Here is a 17,594-nt window from a genome sequence, read left to right on the forward strand (position 1 = left end):
AAGGCCCCTTTTATTTGTCCTCGGGATTCATCAGATGTTTGGTTTTAATAGTACATGGAATACTTAGGAAATTGTTAAATGATTTTTATTCTTTCTTCTCATGTTCTACAGAAACTGCACAACTTCTCCTAATAGTCTCTGATGGACGAGGTCTTTTTCTTGAGGGCAAAGAAAGGGTCTTGGCAGCAGTTCAGGCTGCCCAGAATGCTAACATCTTTATCATTTTTGTTGTGTTGGACAATCCCAGTTCTCGGGTGAGTAACTACTGAAAGCCTCATTTTTTTTAGAGAGAAGTTTGAAAGGAATTCCTTTATCTGAAATATGGCTTGGGTCACTCCATAATATTGAGAATTCCTTGCATTCACAGCATTCTGTGTACCTTTATGTTTTTAAATTATTCTTCCTGACAGTGAAGGTTATACACAGAATCTAGTGCAGCTTTTGTCTCTAGAGTTAGCCAGGTTTCTGTTACATAGGAACTGAAAGAACCATATGGAGAACACTAGGCACCCTGAAATGCAAGGTTCTCAAGAGAAATGACTGAAAAGATTGCATGTAGAGGGGTAATGTCAGAACTGTAAAAACCTGGTCCTTCGTGCTAAGTTGTTAAACATGTCCTTTGGTCTAAAACTGTAGCATTTTGAAGGTATTTTCTCGTATTTTTAAAACTATCTTGAAACCCGTCTTAAATATGACTCCATCCTCTGGTTCAGAACTGCTACCTCAGCCTTGATAATGGGCTATGATCAACTTGAAATTGAGGGCAACCTTTGTGTACTCTTCCCCAGGGTAAACACTCACATTAAAGCCTTGGTAGCAAGATTGAGTGGGAATTATTCCAAGTAGAGAATGGAGATATCATTATAAGGAAAGCATACTTTGATACTAAAGAAGGGGTAAACAATCTCCATCTCACCCTTGAGGGTAGTTCTAAAAATCGTCAACAGAAGAGCTATCCAAGGATGCTGATTTTTTTGCTTTTCCTTTCAAATGTCTTGACAGGATTCTATCTTGGACATTAAAGTACCAATATTTAAAGGACCCGGAGAGATGCCTGAAATCCGATCATACATGGAAGAGTTCCCTTTCCCATTCTATATCATCCTTCGAGATGTGAATGCTCTTCCTGAGACACTCAGTGATGCCCTCAGACAGTGGTTTGAGTTGGTGACTGCCTCTGATCACCCTTAGAACAGAAAAAGCTGTCCAAAGCAAAACTGTTTGAATCATGGTCAGAATATTGCAAATCTTACCTGATGCTCCCTTTTGGATAACTGTTTCTGAAATTATCCCTCTAAAATACATTGTTTTGATTTTTAAAATCCACCCAACGGCTACAAAACATATGAAATCTCCTTAATAAACCTGGGACAGAGAAGGAACAAACATAAGCGGCAGGGCTCCCGTCTCATAACTGAGGAGGCCATACCCTCCCTGGACCCAGCTACGTGATTTCCCCTTGCAGAAACATTTCTTGAGATGCTGTCAGGAATGAACTTTGGCCCTACTTTAAGTTCTGCCTTGGTGAACCTAAAGGCTGTCATGTGGCTGAGATGCAGAGCCTGACCGCACAATAAATATGGTAAGAAAATGCACAAAGAACTCCTCTTAGAAGACAGGAAGCCCACGTAATCGACATATATAAGTAAAAATGAAGTGGCTTTTCAGTGTCCTCACATTTGCTGCTTCGGGAGACTATGCAATAACAAAGATAATTTTCCCTTGATTTCATTCTCTCAGTGCCATAGTTCTATTTGTTATAATAATTTATTTTAGTTTTTTCCCTTAATAGTTTAGGAGAAGAATCATTCCTCCCACTGCTTTCAAGCTAGACTGAGCCAGTCTCATTCTGGAAAAGAAATGCTATGTTCACAGAATTAAGCAGCTACATCTACTTTTTTCCCCCCCAGTTAAAATACACCATTGGTTTTTCTTTGGCCAGAAAGCAGTGATGTTTGAATACTTGAAACTGTGAGCTGTATTCTATTTAATGTTCTTTTGTAGGCAACATGCTATGACATAATCATCTCTTCATGTCTTTTAAGTTACACTGTGAAGTCTGCCACCCTTATAGGTGGTGATCATTAAACACAGATTGCTTGTTGTTTAACCAAATGTCCTAAAGCATGTATCAAGTTATCATTTTTTATTCTCGAAAACTATGCAGTTTATATTCTGAAAGTTATTAAAATAATACAACATTGTTCAGATATGTTGTGATTCCCCACACACATTCCTGTGGATTGAACCCAAGGATGCTCTATCACTGACCTAGCTATAGCCTCGGCCCTTCTTAGTGAAACCCTTGTCTTAAAAATGAAGCAACTTAAGCTGGTTGGCCTGGAACTTGGCATTCTCCTGCCCAAGTCACTGGTACTACAGATGTATACCATCATCCCTGGGCTAATTTGTGATCAGTGGAATATGACAGACAAATTCAAAACACGTGCTAGAGTACTGGTCTTGTCTGCTGAGCACATTAACATGATCCCACAACTTTACTCCTATGTCTATGGGTTAGTTGGCAGACCCACACACTGACTCAAAGATTCTGCTTCATAATGACACACACACCTCTTCCACTCATACTTCACTGGCCAAAGCCCTCTATGGGACAAGAAGTTTAATATTCCCAGTTGGGTCTGATAGGGAAAGACAGCTGCACTGTTATATTTACCTTTAATCAGCAGGTGTAAGATACAGCTCTCCCACTGCTGTGCTCAAAATGATTCTCTTGGCTCTGGGACAGAAGGAATTCTGGTATCAGGTCCCCAAGAATGCTATTTTCAATACGTGGGGAAAAAGCAATATCGCAAACTGATGGGGTATAAGGGTTGTGGACCCAGGATTAGGAGCCTGATAGATTCATGAGCAAAGCATTGAGAATCTGGGCTACTATTAGGACTTACAGGAGTGATGACAAATGAAACTACCACATGACTGCTGACAGGGCTACTATTTGTGCCCTGCTACTCCCTCTTCCTTCTCCTACTTTCCATCCCCAAATGCCCAGTCTCCTTGACCAAAAAAGCAAATTCTGACATTTGAGGAATTAGAACACAAATGCTCTATATGCTGTTAATAATCTAAAGACACTTTGTCACTCATAGCTCAACCATTATCTAAGCAAAAGGCCTGCAAAGGTTTCTATCCAGGGGTCCAACAAGGCTACTCTGGTATACTTAACTAACATTGTGGTTCACTTAATGACAGGGATACTGTCTGAGAAATGCAGCACTAGGCATTTTCATTGTGTAAGTACATTCCATGTTAACGAACCAACTAAGACAGCTATCATGTCACTAGACAATAATAGAATCATCACCATGACTTATTCAGATGTCTGCTGGAACTCTAGTTGGGTGATAAACTCTTCAAATGCAACATGTTCAAAATGTCACTATGATTCCAGCACAAATCTGTTCTAAAACCCCCCTTCTATGTTAACTGCTCCAGCTGCCACTGTTTACAAATGTGGAGTTTGGTCTGTACTTGGGCTTTACTTCCCTTTCTGTCTCCATCCAAATCCAAAATTAATAATCTGTCAAGTATAACTTCTGGATATTTATAACTCTCCTGTTTCTCTCCCCCATGCAATTCACTGCAGGTGGAGTTCTTAATCTCTAACCTGGACTACTTCAATGATAACTCAAATTTGTCTTTGTTTGCTTCACTTCATTCACTGACAACAACCAAGGATCTTTCTAAAATCTCTACCCAAAAGTCCCTTCAGATCTTCCTATTGTGAAAAGGACACTTGGAGTTTCTTACTACAACCTAAGAGGTTCTTCCCTGACTCTCCTGTTCATTCCCTCCCTGCAGCCTTACCATTGACCTAGTCACAGAAAATGAAAGGTCTTGCAATCTACCAGTGTTCCATTAATTGTCTGGAATCTTATCTACTTTGACATTCTGACAACCACCTACCTCAGATAACTCTTCCAGAAAGAATAACCCTCCATGGTATGAACTTCCAAGTCTTTGAAGACAGTGTGCCTAGCTTATGACAGTATTACCTGTTTCGAAGATGTTTCTGGAAGCAAAGAAGAGTGTAAAAATGTCTGTTCTCACATATTAATTAACTGGCAATTCAAACAAGAACCTAAAGAAGATTTGGAGAGAAATTATAGAAAACATTTGTCAAGGTCATACTGAACACCAATAATAGATTCTTACAAGAATCTATTACAGTGTCCCGTCATAACAAAACATGCCAAAAAAAAAATTTAAAAACATACTAATCCAAGACAACAGCCTAAACAGATCCTCAGACTGTAAGTATGTACTATATGGTCAAAAATGCACCACAAAGCCCCAGGAAGATAATTATTTAATAAATGGTGTTAAGATTCTAGCTTAGTGGGCCTGGGATTGTGGCTCAGTGGTAGGGTACTTGCAAGAATTAAGAAAATAAAATAGTTACAAAGTCTCAAATGAGAAGAGACAAAACAAGCCTCAAAGGAAATAAAATACAAATAGTGTAGATATAAAGCTTAAGGATATAAACCATGAAAAACTAGAATAAGTCCTTATCAGCATAAATGTGCCTAAATCATGCACAAAAATCAGTAAAAAAATAATCTAAAGTGGCTAGGAGTATTTAGTTGCCCTAGTACTTGAAAAGCCAGATCTGTAATAAGTTGTTATACTGTTCATCAGTTAGGACAAAATTTGAAAAATATACCACTGCAATGTGATCATGAGGTTATTAGCATCACTCACAATGCCAACTAAACTAAGACAGCTAAGGATTAGAACTTCTTGTATGTGCCAGGGCCTTTTAGAACATTGCATATGATACAACTCTGAGGTGGATGCTGTATTTCATTTTACGCTTCACAGAAAAGGAAACAGGCCAGGAGAAATAGCCACACACAGCCAGGAAAAGGGAACTCATGGATTCCAACAGGTGACTCACTGGAGTGCTCTGTAAATGGGTTAACTGGTTATTTTTGGTTGTACTTTAATTCACTATTTGGAAAACATGGCAAAAATGCCACAAATTAAGGATGTGTTATGGGGATGAGAACTAGGAGTAAAAGTTTGAAGTGTAGGAGGATATTCAGTTCATTATTGACAGGAGGCAAAGAAAAAAAAATGGCTTAAAGTCTCAATGGGACAAACATTTAAAACTCCTGTTACACTGTTACAAGTAATCATGATGAAAACCACTACAGGAAAAATACTTTAAAAAAAAAAAGCAATGAAAACGAGAAAAACTGCAGGATGCAAATGCTTAAATAAGTAACATCCTAAAATACTAAACATGTTCTTCCCTTCCAAAGGAAAAAACAAAAACCTTAGCTTCCATTAATGAAGCCCGTTGTTGCTGAACTTATTGCCGTTTTCCTTAAAAATAAAATTTTAATAGAAGAAAAAAGTTTGCTGCTGCTGAGGGTCAAACCCAGGGCCTTGTGCATGCAAGGCAAGCACTGTACCAACTGAGCTATATCCCCAGCCCTCATTGATAAATTCTTAAGTGCATACGGTGCCAAATGCCTTACCATTCTTATTTCGTTATTACAACCACCTTGTAATACAAACACTATTACCCTATTCAAACGATGAGCAAACTCGACTAAGACCGGTTAAATACCTAGCCCAGGCTACAGACATAATAAACTTCAAATTCCTGGGCTTCCCTTCCAAACGCCTGACTTTCGGGGTAGGAACACAAATCCACAAGCGTCTCCCAGGAAACGGAGCTCGCTCCGCCCCCTGACCATTCCCTCACTTCCGTCCTGCGCACTGAGACTCCAAGAGGAACGCGTTCTATTTCTGAGATGGCCGCTTCCCGGTTGCCTCCAGCAACGCTGACGCTAAAGCAGGTACTAATGTTCTCTCTTACCCAGGTCTACACGTAATGGTATGAGCTGCTCGATTTTCTACTTTCCCCACCCGGACTACAGTATCAGGCCAACCGGGCGGGTCCGCGGGGTTCTGACGCTGCACGCGCACGCCAGTGATTGGCTCTAGGGGTTGGAGGCGGGGCTTCCCCAAGGGTTGGGTAGGCGCTTCCTTTTCAGGAACCGCAGAAAAGCTCGCTCGGTTGGTAGTACCGAACCATGGTTAAGGGGGGGGGGGGAACATTTCCGAAAGAATTTGGACAACTGCATTAAATTTAGAAAAAGTGCTATTAATGTTACAGTTTGTAGGTACCCGGCAACCCTTTTTATACCCATAAAGGTGGTCAACTCTTGATTTTTAAAGGTTCTTAAGTTTTACAAAAGAGTCGACAAATGACCCACGTGAACCTATTGCCGTTTTCCTTAAAAATAAAATAGAGAATAAAAAGTTTTTCTTTGCTATCTTCAAAATTGAGAACCTGGGGTCATGGCTGTGGCTTAGTGGTAGAACGTTTGCCTAGCACATGTGAGGCACTGGGTTCGATCCTCAGCACCACATAAAAATAAAGGTATTGTGCCCATCTGCAACTAAGAAAATTTTTTAAAAAATTGAAAACTAAAAAGACATCGTCTGGTTACAGCTGGTTTGCCAAAGTAAAACTGGCTATCATAATTGTCATTTCTCCCCCCACGTACAGTTCATGAGAAGGCAACAAGTTCTCATGCTCTACAGAAGGATTTTGCGAGCAATTCAGCAAGTATCAAACAATTCTGATCGCAAGTACCTGAAGGACTGGGCAAGGGAAGAATTCAAAAGAAACAAAAGTGCCACTGAAGAGGTGAGAATAGATCATGGTGAGGGCAGTCCCAGACTCTTGTATGGAGTGACCAGTTTTTTAAAAGTTTAGCAGGCATTTTGGAATATGTCACCAAGATGGTAATCTTGATCATTGCTTATAGTGGTACTAATTTTCCAAATTATACTTTAAAATATCTATCTATACAGTTGCAGCACCTGGTTTTTATGCTGTACCACATAGCTTTTAATTTTCCTAATATTCAACAGTTCCCAGTAATGACAGTTTGTTTTTTGGGTTGTTTTGTTTTGTTTTGTTATTTGGAGAATCTTTTTGTATGGTGCCAACTCACAGCCTTGTGCATGCCAAGCTCACACTCCACCACTGAACTACATTCCCAGCCCACCACTATAGGTTCTTGAACTTAACAAAATAGTGAGATTGTACCTTGTTTAACCAGGTTAAGTGATCAGATTTCCCTTTTTTCTACAGGATGCAATCCGGATGATGATTACTCAAGGCACTATGCAGCTGAAGGAGTTAGAAAAAACACTTGCTTTAGCAAAATCTTAACTATAGCATTATTCTGAAGGATCTTCAAATCTCTGTGTAATTTGTTGAGCTTAGGCTTAACAATGGACAGCTCAAAGCCAAGTCAAACTGTATGTACAGTACTTGAGCAAAATATCAAGATAGAAATATTGTGTTATAGAGAGCAGAGAAAATCACATTGAAGTGATTGCCTCAGGACTGAAAAATACACTTGTTTTAAAAATGTTTCTGGATGTGTCTGCAGTTATTTAAGAAGCAAACCCCATTCCAACATGCCAGTTAATACATGAAAATAAGCTCAACACACTCATAAGGAAAGTGCAAATCAAAAACCTAATGAGAGAGCACTTCATTTCCAGTACTGTAGCTATAATTAAAAAGGGAAATAATAAATGTCAAATATGTAGAGAACTTGGAACACTCCTACATTGCAGGTGGGAATGTAAACTATCTGCAGCCACTTTAGTAAAACAGACCATCCCCCTCCTCAAACCATAACATGGAGTTACCATATGATTTAGCAGTTCTTCTAGGTCATAATCAAGAGAATGAAACCGTGCACCTATAAGAAATATGTACATGAGTGCACATAGCAGCACTAATGATAGCCAAGAAGTAGGAAAACAAATATTTATCAGTTAATATATAAAACTTAGTATTTTAATACAAGATATTATTTGGCAATAAAAAGAAATGAAGGACTGATTCATAATATACATGGGTGAACTTTGATAACATTGTTAAAGAAGCCAGTCACAAAAAATTGTATCATATGGATTTGTTTATGTGAAATGTCCAGGTTGTTCTGCCTAGGGCCATGGGTAAAATGGAAAAGTAGCTGGTGAATGGGTGTGATATTTCTTTGGGGGGTTATGAAAATGTCCTACAGTTAGATTATGGTGCTAGTTGTACAACTCTGAATAAACTATGAATATGCTCAAATGCATTCTAAACATACAGTATATGAATTAGATCTCAAGTTGTTAAATAGCATTAGATGCAGGACTAGAGGCATACTAACCCCAGGAGATACTCTGGAATTTTCTTGAAAAATCCTTCTGTATAAACCTTCAAGATTGTTGGGGTATGTTCTTCAGATGTGTCATAGTTTGGTAGTCAAAGAACTCTCTAAAAAGACCACTGGGAACCTGGATCTTTGTTGAAAAGAAAAGAAAAAGAATTTATTGAACACACTGAAACACCAAGAGGAGGAAAGATTTTAGGCAACTTCTGAATGAAATGTCCATAATTGCCTTTTAACATCCACACAGAAGGACATAAATCATTAAGGAATATCCTTGGTGCATTAGATTCTTCTCTTGTAACAGGAAAAATTTAAGAAACAAATATTTTATAGGCTGAGGATATAGCTCAGTGATAGAGTGCTTACTTAGCATGGCCAAGGCCCTAAGTTTAATCCCCTTCACTGAAAGAGAACTATATCCCCAAAGTTGACTTCAGGACACTTTTGAAAGAGGTTTAGTTTATAACATACAATTAATTTAGTGAAAGATTCTGGAATTGCCAGTCTACAAACTGAAGTCCTCCGTTCAACAGAACAAAACTAAGAAGTGAATCAAAAATGACCAGCACCTGAAAGATGTAGACAGAATTTCACCAGATGATGCCAGTATTGGACTATATGCCAGAAGAGAGATGTGAACTAATGGTACATATCTTGCCAAGGTCCACCCCCACCTCCTGGAGCTTCAGAGTCCACAAAATATTTCTGAATACCCTTCCACAGAGGTAATCTACTGATTCAAAAAGCTTGCCTGAGCCAATAGGTATATCAACCTGTTGCAAAACCATCTGATATACAAAAGCATTTGTGAAGAATTTCTGTACAGAGAACAAATTGGAAATAATTTGTGTGACATGGTTGACATACATAGAAGTCTCTAATCCTGGAAATTTAAAAAAGTCTCAGTGTTAAAGTCTGACTTTTGATGATACTCTTCCTAAAGATGTGCATGCAGAATACTTTTAAAGAACACTTGTGGTTTAAATTTGCAAATTGGAAATTAATATTAGACTCCAAGAAAATCTGTGGTTTTGGGTTTTGGCATTTCTCACCATTGAATCCAGAGACTCTCTGCCAATGAGTTCCATCCCCAGGCTGTTTTGATAGTCTCACCAGGTTGCCCAGGCTGGCCTTCAACTTGTGATTCTTCTGCCTTCTTGTGATTCTTCTTCTTCATCTGTAATCCCAGTGACTTCTACCAAGTCACTGGGATTACAGATGTGTACCATCACTCTGGTTTGATTTTATATTAAAGCAGATAAAACAACTGGAAATTGAATTCTTATTTTCCAGAGGCCAAGATTAACTAACATCCATCCTTTTACTTACCTTTATCTCTAAAGAACAGTTCTTTTCCTTTGTGTACTTAAGTCCTTTATCCCATCTGTATTATTGGCCAACTCTTGCTGTTTAGCCTAAGAGGAGATTCACTTAGCAGTTTCTTCTCAAGTATGAAACCACAAAGATTTTGGTCAGAATAGAATTGCTGGCGACACATCATGAAGTGATCTTTATCAGTATTCTGGATAAACCTTTCTGGGTGTCTTCTATAAACTGTACTTCTATATGAAGATTAAATTTTCCTTCCTAAATTTTAAGAAGTTTGAATTGGGCAGGGTTGTGCACACCTGTAATCCCAGTTATTCAGGAAGTTAAGGCAGGAGGATCATGAGTTCAAAGCCAGCCTCAGCAATGGCAAAGTGCTAAGCAACTCAGTGAGACCCTGTTTCTAGGTAAAATACAAAATAGGGCTGGGGATGTGGCTCAGTGGTTGAGTACTTGAGTTCAATCCCCAGTACCAAAAAGAAAAAAGGCCAGCCAGGGCAAGATAGTGAGATCTTGTCTCAAAGTTTAAAAATTCAAGAAGGCTGAGAGTGTACTTCAGTGGTATAATGCTTGCCTAATATGTATGAGACCCTGGATTCAACCCCCAATGGGGAGATGGGGGAGGTTTAAGCATTTAACCTATAATAAACCAATCCTATTTAAAAAGTTAAAGTACAAAAGTTTTGTAGCATAAGAGAAGTGGTTAAGGCCATTTTGTAAGTTTGCCCTTATAAATTAAATTCATGGCACAAGCATTGCTATGTGTATGCCTGTAGACACACAAGTGACTTTCCAGTAACTGAGGAAAGCAAAACATTCTCTGCTGTGTGAATTATTGCAGTCAAGCCAGCAGACACTCTTGGAAGAGGCAGAGACCCATCCCTCCTGTCTCTATTATAAAATAGCTTAAAAGAAAAGCAAAGCAGCCCAAACCTACCTTTTAAAAAACGAATTGTGTAGAAATTCCCAAAGTGGATCAAAAACACATTGTCATTGGAAAACTAAAATCACCACAGGTTATTTCCTTGCTTGAATCAAGCTTTTAGGAAATTAGGATTAAATTTGCTATTTTGTTTACTGAGTAAATCACTCCCTGTATATTACTGTCTTTTGCCTAATGTATTTAAGTTAATACACATTTGAGTGTTTCCCCTTAAAAATCACAAGTTTTATAATAAAAGTTCCTCTAAAAGGTCATTGTTTTTTAAACTGGTCTTTTAAATTTTATGATTGGCTATTACAATCTTAATTTCACATGAAGAAATGTATTTAACTTTTAGGAATAGTTTATCAAAAGGTGTAACATCTTGGTTTGCATGTTATGTAATTCTACAAATATTTTATTCTTCCCCTTTGTTCACTATTTTCCAAATGGTCAACAATAGCTGATCTCGACTTTAAAGCAGATGTAATTGCTCTAATTTATCCTTTTATAGACACAAGGTAAAGTGTGGCTAGGTAAAGGCACTCTTTCAAGAATCATAAAATTAGTCAATCACAACAAATGACAATAAAGGTAGTCACGCTTTTCAGTTTTTAAATAAGGAGTTTAGGATCTATAGAAGTAAAAACTATGTTTAACGCTTGGAGAAGACAAATTCAAGATGATAAAAATATTGAGAAGACAACCTGCCTCTCAAGTATGTCAACATATGACTCAAGAAAGGATTTTGACATGAAATACCACTTCCTTTATTTTGGGCTCTCAAAATCAAAAGTGAGATTAAAACTAATATATTAATATGTTTAATCTATTAGATATTTAGTATACTCAATGCAGTAATGCACTAACAAACTTTAAGAACTACTATTATATAACTTTTCTGTTTTAAATCATTTTTTCCCATAGTGACTGAAAGTTTTAACCTTAGTTTGAAACATAACACTTTAAAGCCTGTCATGTAGGTTAACAGTTCCTTCTTTGGAACAAAATACAGTTGAGGTATTTATTCATTTTAGCAGATAGCACGGAGGGAATGTTTTTTAAGTACACACCAGATCTGCATTCAAGTTTTTGTCAAGGCTAAAGAACAAAAATAGGCCTAACTCAGTGAAAGAAAAGCGCCATTGCACTCATGTTGTCATTCCTGTTGGTTTTAGAGGCTGACTGGTCTGTTCACTTGGGAGAGACAGAGACCCATCCCTCCTATCTCTATTATAAAATATCTTAAAGAAGAAAAGCAGCCCCAAACTACCTTTTAAAAAACAAATTGTGTAGAAAGTCCCAAAGAGGATTAAAAACATTGTCATTGGAAAACTAAAATCACCATAGGTTATTTCCTTGCTTGAATCAGGCTTCCTTGCCTCCCTTGATTTTCTTCCACAACAGTTTCATCTGCCAGCTAGGTCCAGCCAGACTAGATCCACTTGACCTTTCTCATTCCTCCCTAGACTAACTACAAACAAAAATACCCAGTTCACAGTGATAAGTTGCCTGCTTCTGATGGGTAGGAGGAATGTAATGGAAACACTCCCTCCCATCAAGGCATTCTATGGTCTAGACAGACTTGATAGATCAATTAAAATTTGTTTTCATCATTTCTCAACAAGGATACCTTTTAATAGGAAGTGTGTGTGTGTGTGTGTGTGTGTGTGTGTGTGTGTGTGTGTGTGTGTGTTTTGCTGGGGATGGAATCCAGGGCCTTGTGCATATCAGGCAAGCACTCTACCAACTGAGCTATAACTCTAGCCCTGATAGGAAATATTTTTATGAGAGAATGCCTCCTGTTTGGAGCATAATTTCTTGAGCTGTTCAGGACTTCATCTCTGCTTTGAGTGTTAGGCAATTCCCAGTATATGGGTGTATATTGAGGAATGAATAGTGATATCTTGTTGCAAGTAGATTTAGAAAACTGAAGGTACCATTAGCTGTACAAGTCTGACTCTGCATTAGAAACAAATAGGGAATTGAGAGGAGAGCCTTCCTAGGAATAGTTCACAGGAATCTGGGGGCTGCAGGGAAGAACTGCAGACAAGCTCTCACACACAGGAAATCAACTTGGAATAATATCCAGTTCATTCTGTATTCAGGTTACATAACAGTGGCACATATCTACTGAATTACTTCTTTTTTTAAAGGAATGTCTATATCCTTGGAATGTCACTCTAGGGGAAAAAAATAAAAAATAAAAGTCCCCCCCCCCAGAGTTACATGCTAAAAAGTCACTATCTTCTTTTTGGCTCAATGAGCAACATTTTATTCACAATTATGGCCAACAGTTACCAGGTTCCTATGGTTATAGAAATGAAGTTTCAATGCACATGAAGAATTTTGAGGAGATGCATATAATTCCTCATTCCCAGGGACAGAGCTTGGAAGAGAGCTGAATCCAAAGTATCAACATAACCAGGCTACTTTTACAACTTTATTTCTGTGTTTATATTTCATTATGTAGCAAAAGTAAAGTCTTCAGGGCTCCATGAAGCTAGGGAGTAGTGGTGTCTAAATCAAGTTACTGAATTATTTGCCTTCACATTATCACTGCAAAACAATAGAAAGTATCTGAGGTTCTTCAATGACAGAACTCAATTCAAAATGAAATACTTTCAAAAAAATTTTCTTATTCCTACAAAATGTACACCAAAAATCTCAAATTCAGAAAGGTATTCTAAGGTAACTGGGTTTTATCATGTATAGGTTGAAGTTTCCAATAATTGTTATAGGAATGTTTTTTCCATTAATCAGCTGACTGATTAATCAACCGTTTTGGCTGAAAATACAAAAAAAATGATCAAATGATATGAACTTTACTCATTCAAGTTCATTATTAAACATTCTCAATGCTATTAGCCAATTACTGAGTATTTAAATAAACTCTTTTCAAGGAATTTTAAGATATATCAGATCTTATGACACCATGAAAATCTCTTCCCACAAAATCCTCAAAATCTGATAAATTTTCACCTATTTAAAACATAACATTTTGGGAATTACAAATTTGAGAAAGGAGGCTTTGCACATCACCGAGTTACAACTCTTACATAAAAGACACCCCTTTCTAGGCACAGCAGGTGGTTGACATTTATATGAATGACTACTTGAGTTCATAAGAGTTTTTTTGGTTTTTGTTTTTTTCCACTTTTGAACTTTAGGGTTTAGGTTTACACATCATTCCATTTCTTTGTGGGGCTGAATTAATCTGAGCTTTTGAACTTCAAATGAACCTGGACTGAGGTTTAGAGTTTATAATGTAACATGACACTAAGCAAGCCCCCCCCCCCTGGTTTCAGGTTAATTGTTGAAGACTTCATATCTTCAGGGCATAGGAAGCATATGTCTGGCACACTTCAGAAATTGTTGGGTTTTTTGTCTGTTTTAAAGGCAAGTCTGCTATGTGCACAAAAATCAACTCCACAGGCATAGCTATTCTGTTGTTGCAAAACTGGAAATTCTCAAGAATCCTCTCTTGTTCTACCTTCCAGGTCCTAACTTTCTTTCTGCACTTTAGTCCTTAGTTTAGCAAGTTCCTCTTCTAAACTTTTTATGTGTTCCTTCAGTGTGGCCTTGTCTTGCTGGGCTTTCTGATTGGCTTGGCTTCGTGCTTCTTCAATCTTCCTCTCATACCATTTTTCCATCTGGGTAGAAACAGCCTCAAAAAAATACTGGGTAAGCTCCAGGGCTTGGGAGGTGTCTCGAATGTGGGGGGCAGTCAGTTCACTGCCTGCAGCTGGTGGCTGCTGCCCACAGTGGGTGCTAGGTGCTGGTTGCTGGACTCGATGCCTCATCTGCCCACTTTTCCCAGACTTTTTGGTTTGAGTGCCTCTGTTGACGCAAGGCCCAGCCTGCTGATCACATCTGGCTGCCTCATTCAGGGGTAGCAGTGCTGTCTGGACCTTGGCATTCCTCAGCCGGGAGCCTGCACAGTCAGAGGAAGATAGCTCCTGTTGGAGTCTGTGAGCAACAGTGGAATTGAGGGCCTTTTCCTTGGGCCTGACCACCTGAGAGGAGCTGTCAGAAGCTGCTGCTGGGCCTGCAGTCACCACTGATTGATCCACACCTGGTTTTAGAAGGAAAGAAACATCAGAGCAAACCCTCATTCAACAGACTCATGGCAGTGTGATAGCATCTGTTTGAGAGTCCTGGAAATCCCGAAACCCCAAGTCTTCTCAGTCCACACCCATCACATGCAACTTCTCTGTGGTTTTGTTTTCATGTTTTTGTCCCTCCCTTCCACCTGTCTCCCCTGATTATCAGTTTGGCTTATGAGGACTTTTGTGGATTCTTGATAGCCACAATGGTGGCATCCAGTTTTAAAATTTGCTGGCCTTGCCTTTAGCATCTTCTCAATCTACCCAAGAATGCTCTGGGTCTCATTTCCTGATGCCTAATGATGACAGTTCACTAAGCATCTCAGAACAGAAAGGGCATTTTCTATGAGAATATTCCCCTTCTCCAATTTCTGGGCCATAAAATCAAAGTACCAGTTCCTTAGCCCAAGTTCCAATTCCAAAACTGGTCCTCTTCTCAAAAGCTCCATAATAAGCTCCATAATAAGCTCCATGACTCCTCCTGGCATAAAAAATTTGCCCATGATATTTCCTAGTATGTCCGCACAAAGACAAAACCACAGTCCCAGACATGACTATGGTAACACAAAACATTGGGCTTCCCAAAGGCCCCCCCAGTGAGGCCTAATTACCAGACACTGAGTGACCTCAAAATTTTTATTGAGTATTACACTATTTAATGTAAAGGTGTTTTGCTTGGAGCACCTATTATCTATTACCTCAGGCAAGTTCAACACATGAACTACTGTTTAATAAGGCTTTGTATAGTTGGACAGAGGCAAAAAAAAAAAAAAGTCAAGGAGAAGAAATGGGGAAAAGGCACAAAGGACAAGGAAGAGAGACCTGCTAAGGAGACAGATGATCATCCATCACCCCTCTATTTGGGGTCCATTCTGACCCCATTCCACATTGTACCTAATACACTGTTATTCCTGATCAATAACTCTTCCATTCCTTCATTCAAATAATGTTTGAGTACTAAAATAAGACCACTTGATTACTTTCTCAAAACTGAGCATGTAGTTGTGAGCAAAACATAGTCCTTGCCCCTAAAGAGCTAATCATGCAACCTGGTGTTTTCCACAGCCCTATCAGAAGGACTACTGACTTTGAGGCAGGAGAAAACAAGATCTGGGGCTTGCATTACCTTTGGACAAAAAGGCTCTCTCTGTATATTGGTTACCTGTAGAGGATTCACAAGTAGATGGTGTGGATTTAGCCCTGGAGGCCCTAGAATCTCCTGAAAGCTTCAGCTCCAGATTCTGAATCTTTAACACGCACCAGGTTTTTAATTCATCCACCAAGGACATCTAAAAATAAATAATAGTATAAAAAAGAACGAGGTGAATTTGATATATGGTTTCTGAAATTTAGCAGTAAGATTAAATTCTTTAGCATTAAGAATGAACTTGTATATTATGATAGTTGAGGTTAACCATTCTGACAAACCTAAAAGTTGTAGATGACTCATCCACCTTCAGGCCATCCTTTGCATCCAAACTGACAGCTATCTATATCTTAAGCAACTTACAGTCACCTTAAACAAAGCCATCCAAATCTTCTGAACCAAGCATTCCAGGCTGCTGAGAAGCATGAGCTCTCGCACATGAGTATTTGTTCCATATCTATAGTCCTAGGTAGACGTTAACTCCCTTAGGGCAGGAACCATGTCTTGTTTGGCAATGTATAAAGGCCCAATGAACCCCAAATACTTAGGACTGATTCCTGGCAGAGATGACCTTCCCCCAGCCTGCTCAGGCAGTCCCTACCAACTGCCAGCATATTCTACAACAGACACAAACTACAAGTTCTTTGCTATTAACTTCATTTTGGGGTAGCAAAAATAACATGCTATGTAATAAAAATGATTTTCAGGAGTCCCAGGCTGAGTTTTAATGATAGGCCAGAATCTTTTAAGTCAGTAAACATGGTGAATCATAAGCAAAGCACTGATAGATACTGGTTTTTACCTGTCGTTTCTCTCCCTCATGCTTCTCCGCATCTGAGTGTTGCTGCAAACGATTCACACACTCTGTTCTCTCTGCCGAGAGTCGCTCAACCATCAGTTTGTCCAGAACTCGCATCTGGGATTCAGGGGGAACAGTACATGCTGAGATGATCAAAGGCTAGGCCCTGGCCTTTCTGCTCGTGAGGACATGCCCAGCAGGGTCCAGAGAACAAGCAGAATTCAACTCCTCCTCCCATTAGATTTTCATACAGTGTTCATGGAACTCTAGCTGTTCAGAGTTGCTGAGCAAATTTCTATAAGGCCAATGTTGTTTCTTCTAATCATTTATTAAAGTCCTGAGTTTAAGAGACTATGAATACATAGTAAATACACAACTTAAGCAAATGCAGACCTTACAAGCAAACAGGAATTTTTCTGAGAGTTTGAACATTATTTCCAAGATTGTTATTAGGAAAAACTGTCTCTAGAAGTACAAAGCTGCTTCCTTATCCTACCTTCACAATAAAGAAAATATTAACAGCTGTTTAAGAAGTAGCAAAACAAGCTAAACATTTGGGGTTTTTGCCCAGCTTTTCAAATGAGCAGGAATTTTTTGGTAATTCATAAAAATAGAGCATAGGATATAGAAAGTGTTTAAGGTCGCTGATGAGACCTTAGAGAACCACTTTTAGATTACACCTTCTGGACTCCCTTCCATCCTGACATTTCCCATGGGAGCCCAATAGCAGCAGTGCCAAACCGTCATCACCTTCTGATGGTCCAAAGAAGAGAATGGAACTACTGTTCGCAGGAACCAGCCCATGAGGCCAGTTGGCGAGTTCCTTTCTTATCAGCGACATACATGGCATTCTACATGCAGGTGTTTTTTTTTTTTTTTTTTTTTTTTTTTTTTAAAGAAATAGCTGTAGAGCTGGGGTGAGCACCTTCCATTTCATCTCTTCAGTCCCATACTGTCTGTGAACAGCTCTCATCCTGTTCCCAGGATAAGCCTACTCCCCCACCTATGTCTCCCCAAGAGCAGCCATGTGTACTCAGAACTTGTCACAGGTCACAGTGACCTGGCATAAGAAAGA

At 38.9% G+C, this 17,594-nt stretch overlaps 3 protein-coding genes across 13 annotated transcripts in view; 2 read left to right on the forward strand and 1 right to left on the reverse strand.

Annotated features, from left to right (window-relative positions):
- Nucleotides 1-2,208, forward strand: part of Mdn1 (midasin AAA ATPase 1) — a 144,585-nt gene extending 142,377 nt beyond the window's left edge. Inside the window, exons 101-102 of the mRNA XM_078019614.1 lie at nt 112-254; nt 1,003-2,208. Coding sequence (XP_077875740.1) covers nt 112-254; nt 1,003-1,191 — 332 coding nt within the window. The 3' untranslated portion in view covers nt 1,192-2,208. The remainder of the gene's footprint in view (nt 1-111; nt 255-1,002) is intronic.
- Nucleotides 2,209-5,336: 3,128 nt separating this feature from the next.
- Lyrm2 (LYR motif containing 2) lies at nt 5,337-7,420 on the forward strand. The gene is made up of 3 exons (XM_005324701.5): nt 5,337-5,828; nt 6,545-6,685; nt 7,136-7,420. Exons 1-3 carry the CDS (start codon nt 5,784-5,786, stop codon nt 7,214-7,216), a joined length of 267 nt encoding a protein of 88 aa, XP_005324758.1. The 5' UTR covers nt 5,337-5,783; the 3' UTR covers nt 7,217-7,420.
- A 5,476-nt stretch (nt 7,421-12,896) lies between these two features.
- Ankrd6 (ankyrin repeat domain 6) overlaps nt 12,897-17,594 on the reverse strand; it is a 190,801-nt gene continuing 186,103 nt past the window's right edge. For all 11 annotated transcript variants that reach the window (XM_078019618.1, XM_078019615.1, XM_040283091.2 and 8 more), the window contains 3 exons: nt 16,523-16,636; nt 15,736-15,862; nt 12,897-14,542 (listed from right to left, as the gene is read on the reverse strand). In XM_078019618.1, the coding sequence (XP_077875744.1) occupies nt 13,971-14,542; nt 15,736-15,862; nt 16,523-16,636 (813 nt within the window). In that variant the 3' untranslated portion in view covers nt 12,897-13,970. The remainder of the gene's footprint in view (nt 14,543-15,735; nt 15,863-16,522; nt 16,637-17,594) is intronic.

Source organism: Ictidomys tridecemlineatus, chromosome 8, assembly GCF_052094955.1.
Source record: "Ictidomys tridecemlineatus isolate mIctTri1 chromosome 8, mIctTri1.hap1, whole genome shotgun sequence".
NCBI classification, from domain to species: domain Eukaryota; kingdom Metazoa; phylum Chordata; class Mammalia; order Rodentia; family Sciuridae; genus Ictidomys; species Ictidomys tridecemlineatus.

Coding starts and splice junctions, on each gene's coding strand:
- Lyrm2 (XM_005324701.5), top strand. CDS start 5,784: ATGGCCGCTTCCCGGTTGCCTCCAGCAACGCTGACGCTAAAGCAG. Junction 5,829..6,544: donor CAACGCTGACGCTAAAGCAG/GTACTAATGTTC, acceptor CCCCACGTACAG/TTCATGAGAAGGCAACAAGT. Junction 6,686..7,135: donor ACAAAAGTGCCACTGAAGAG/GTGAGAATAGAT, acceptor TTTTTTCTACAG/GATGCAATCCGGATGATGAT.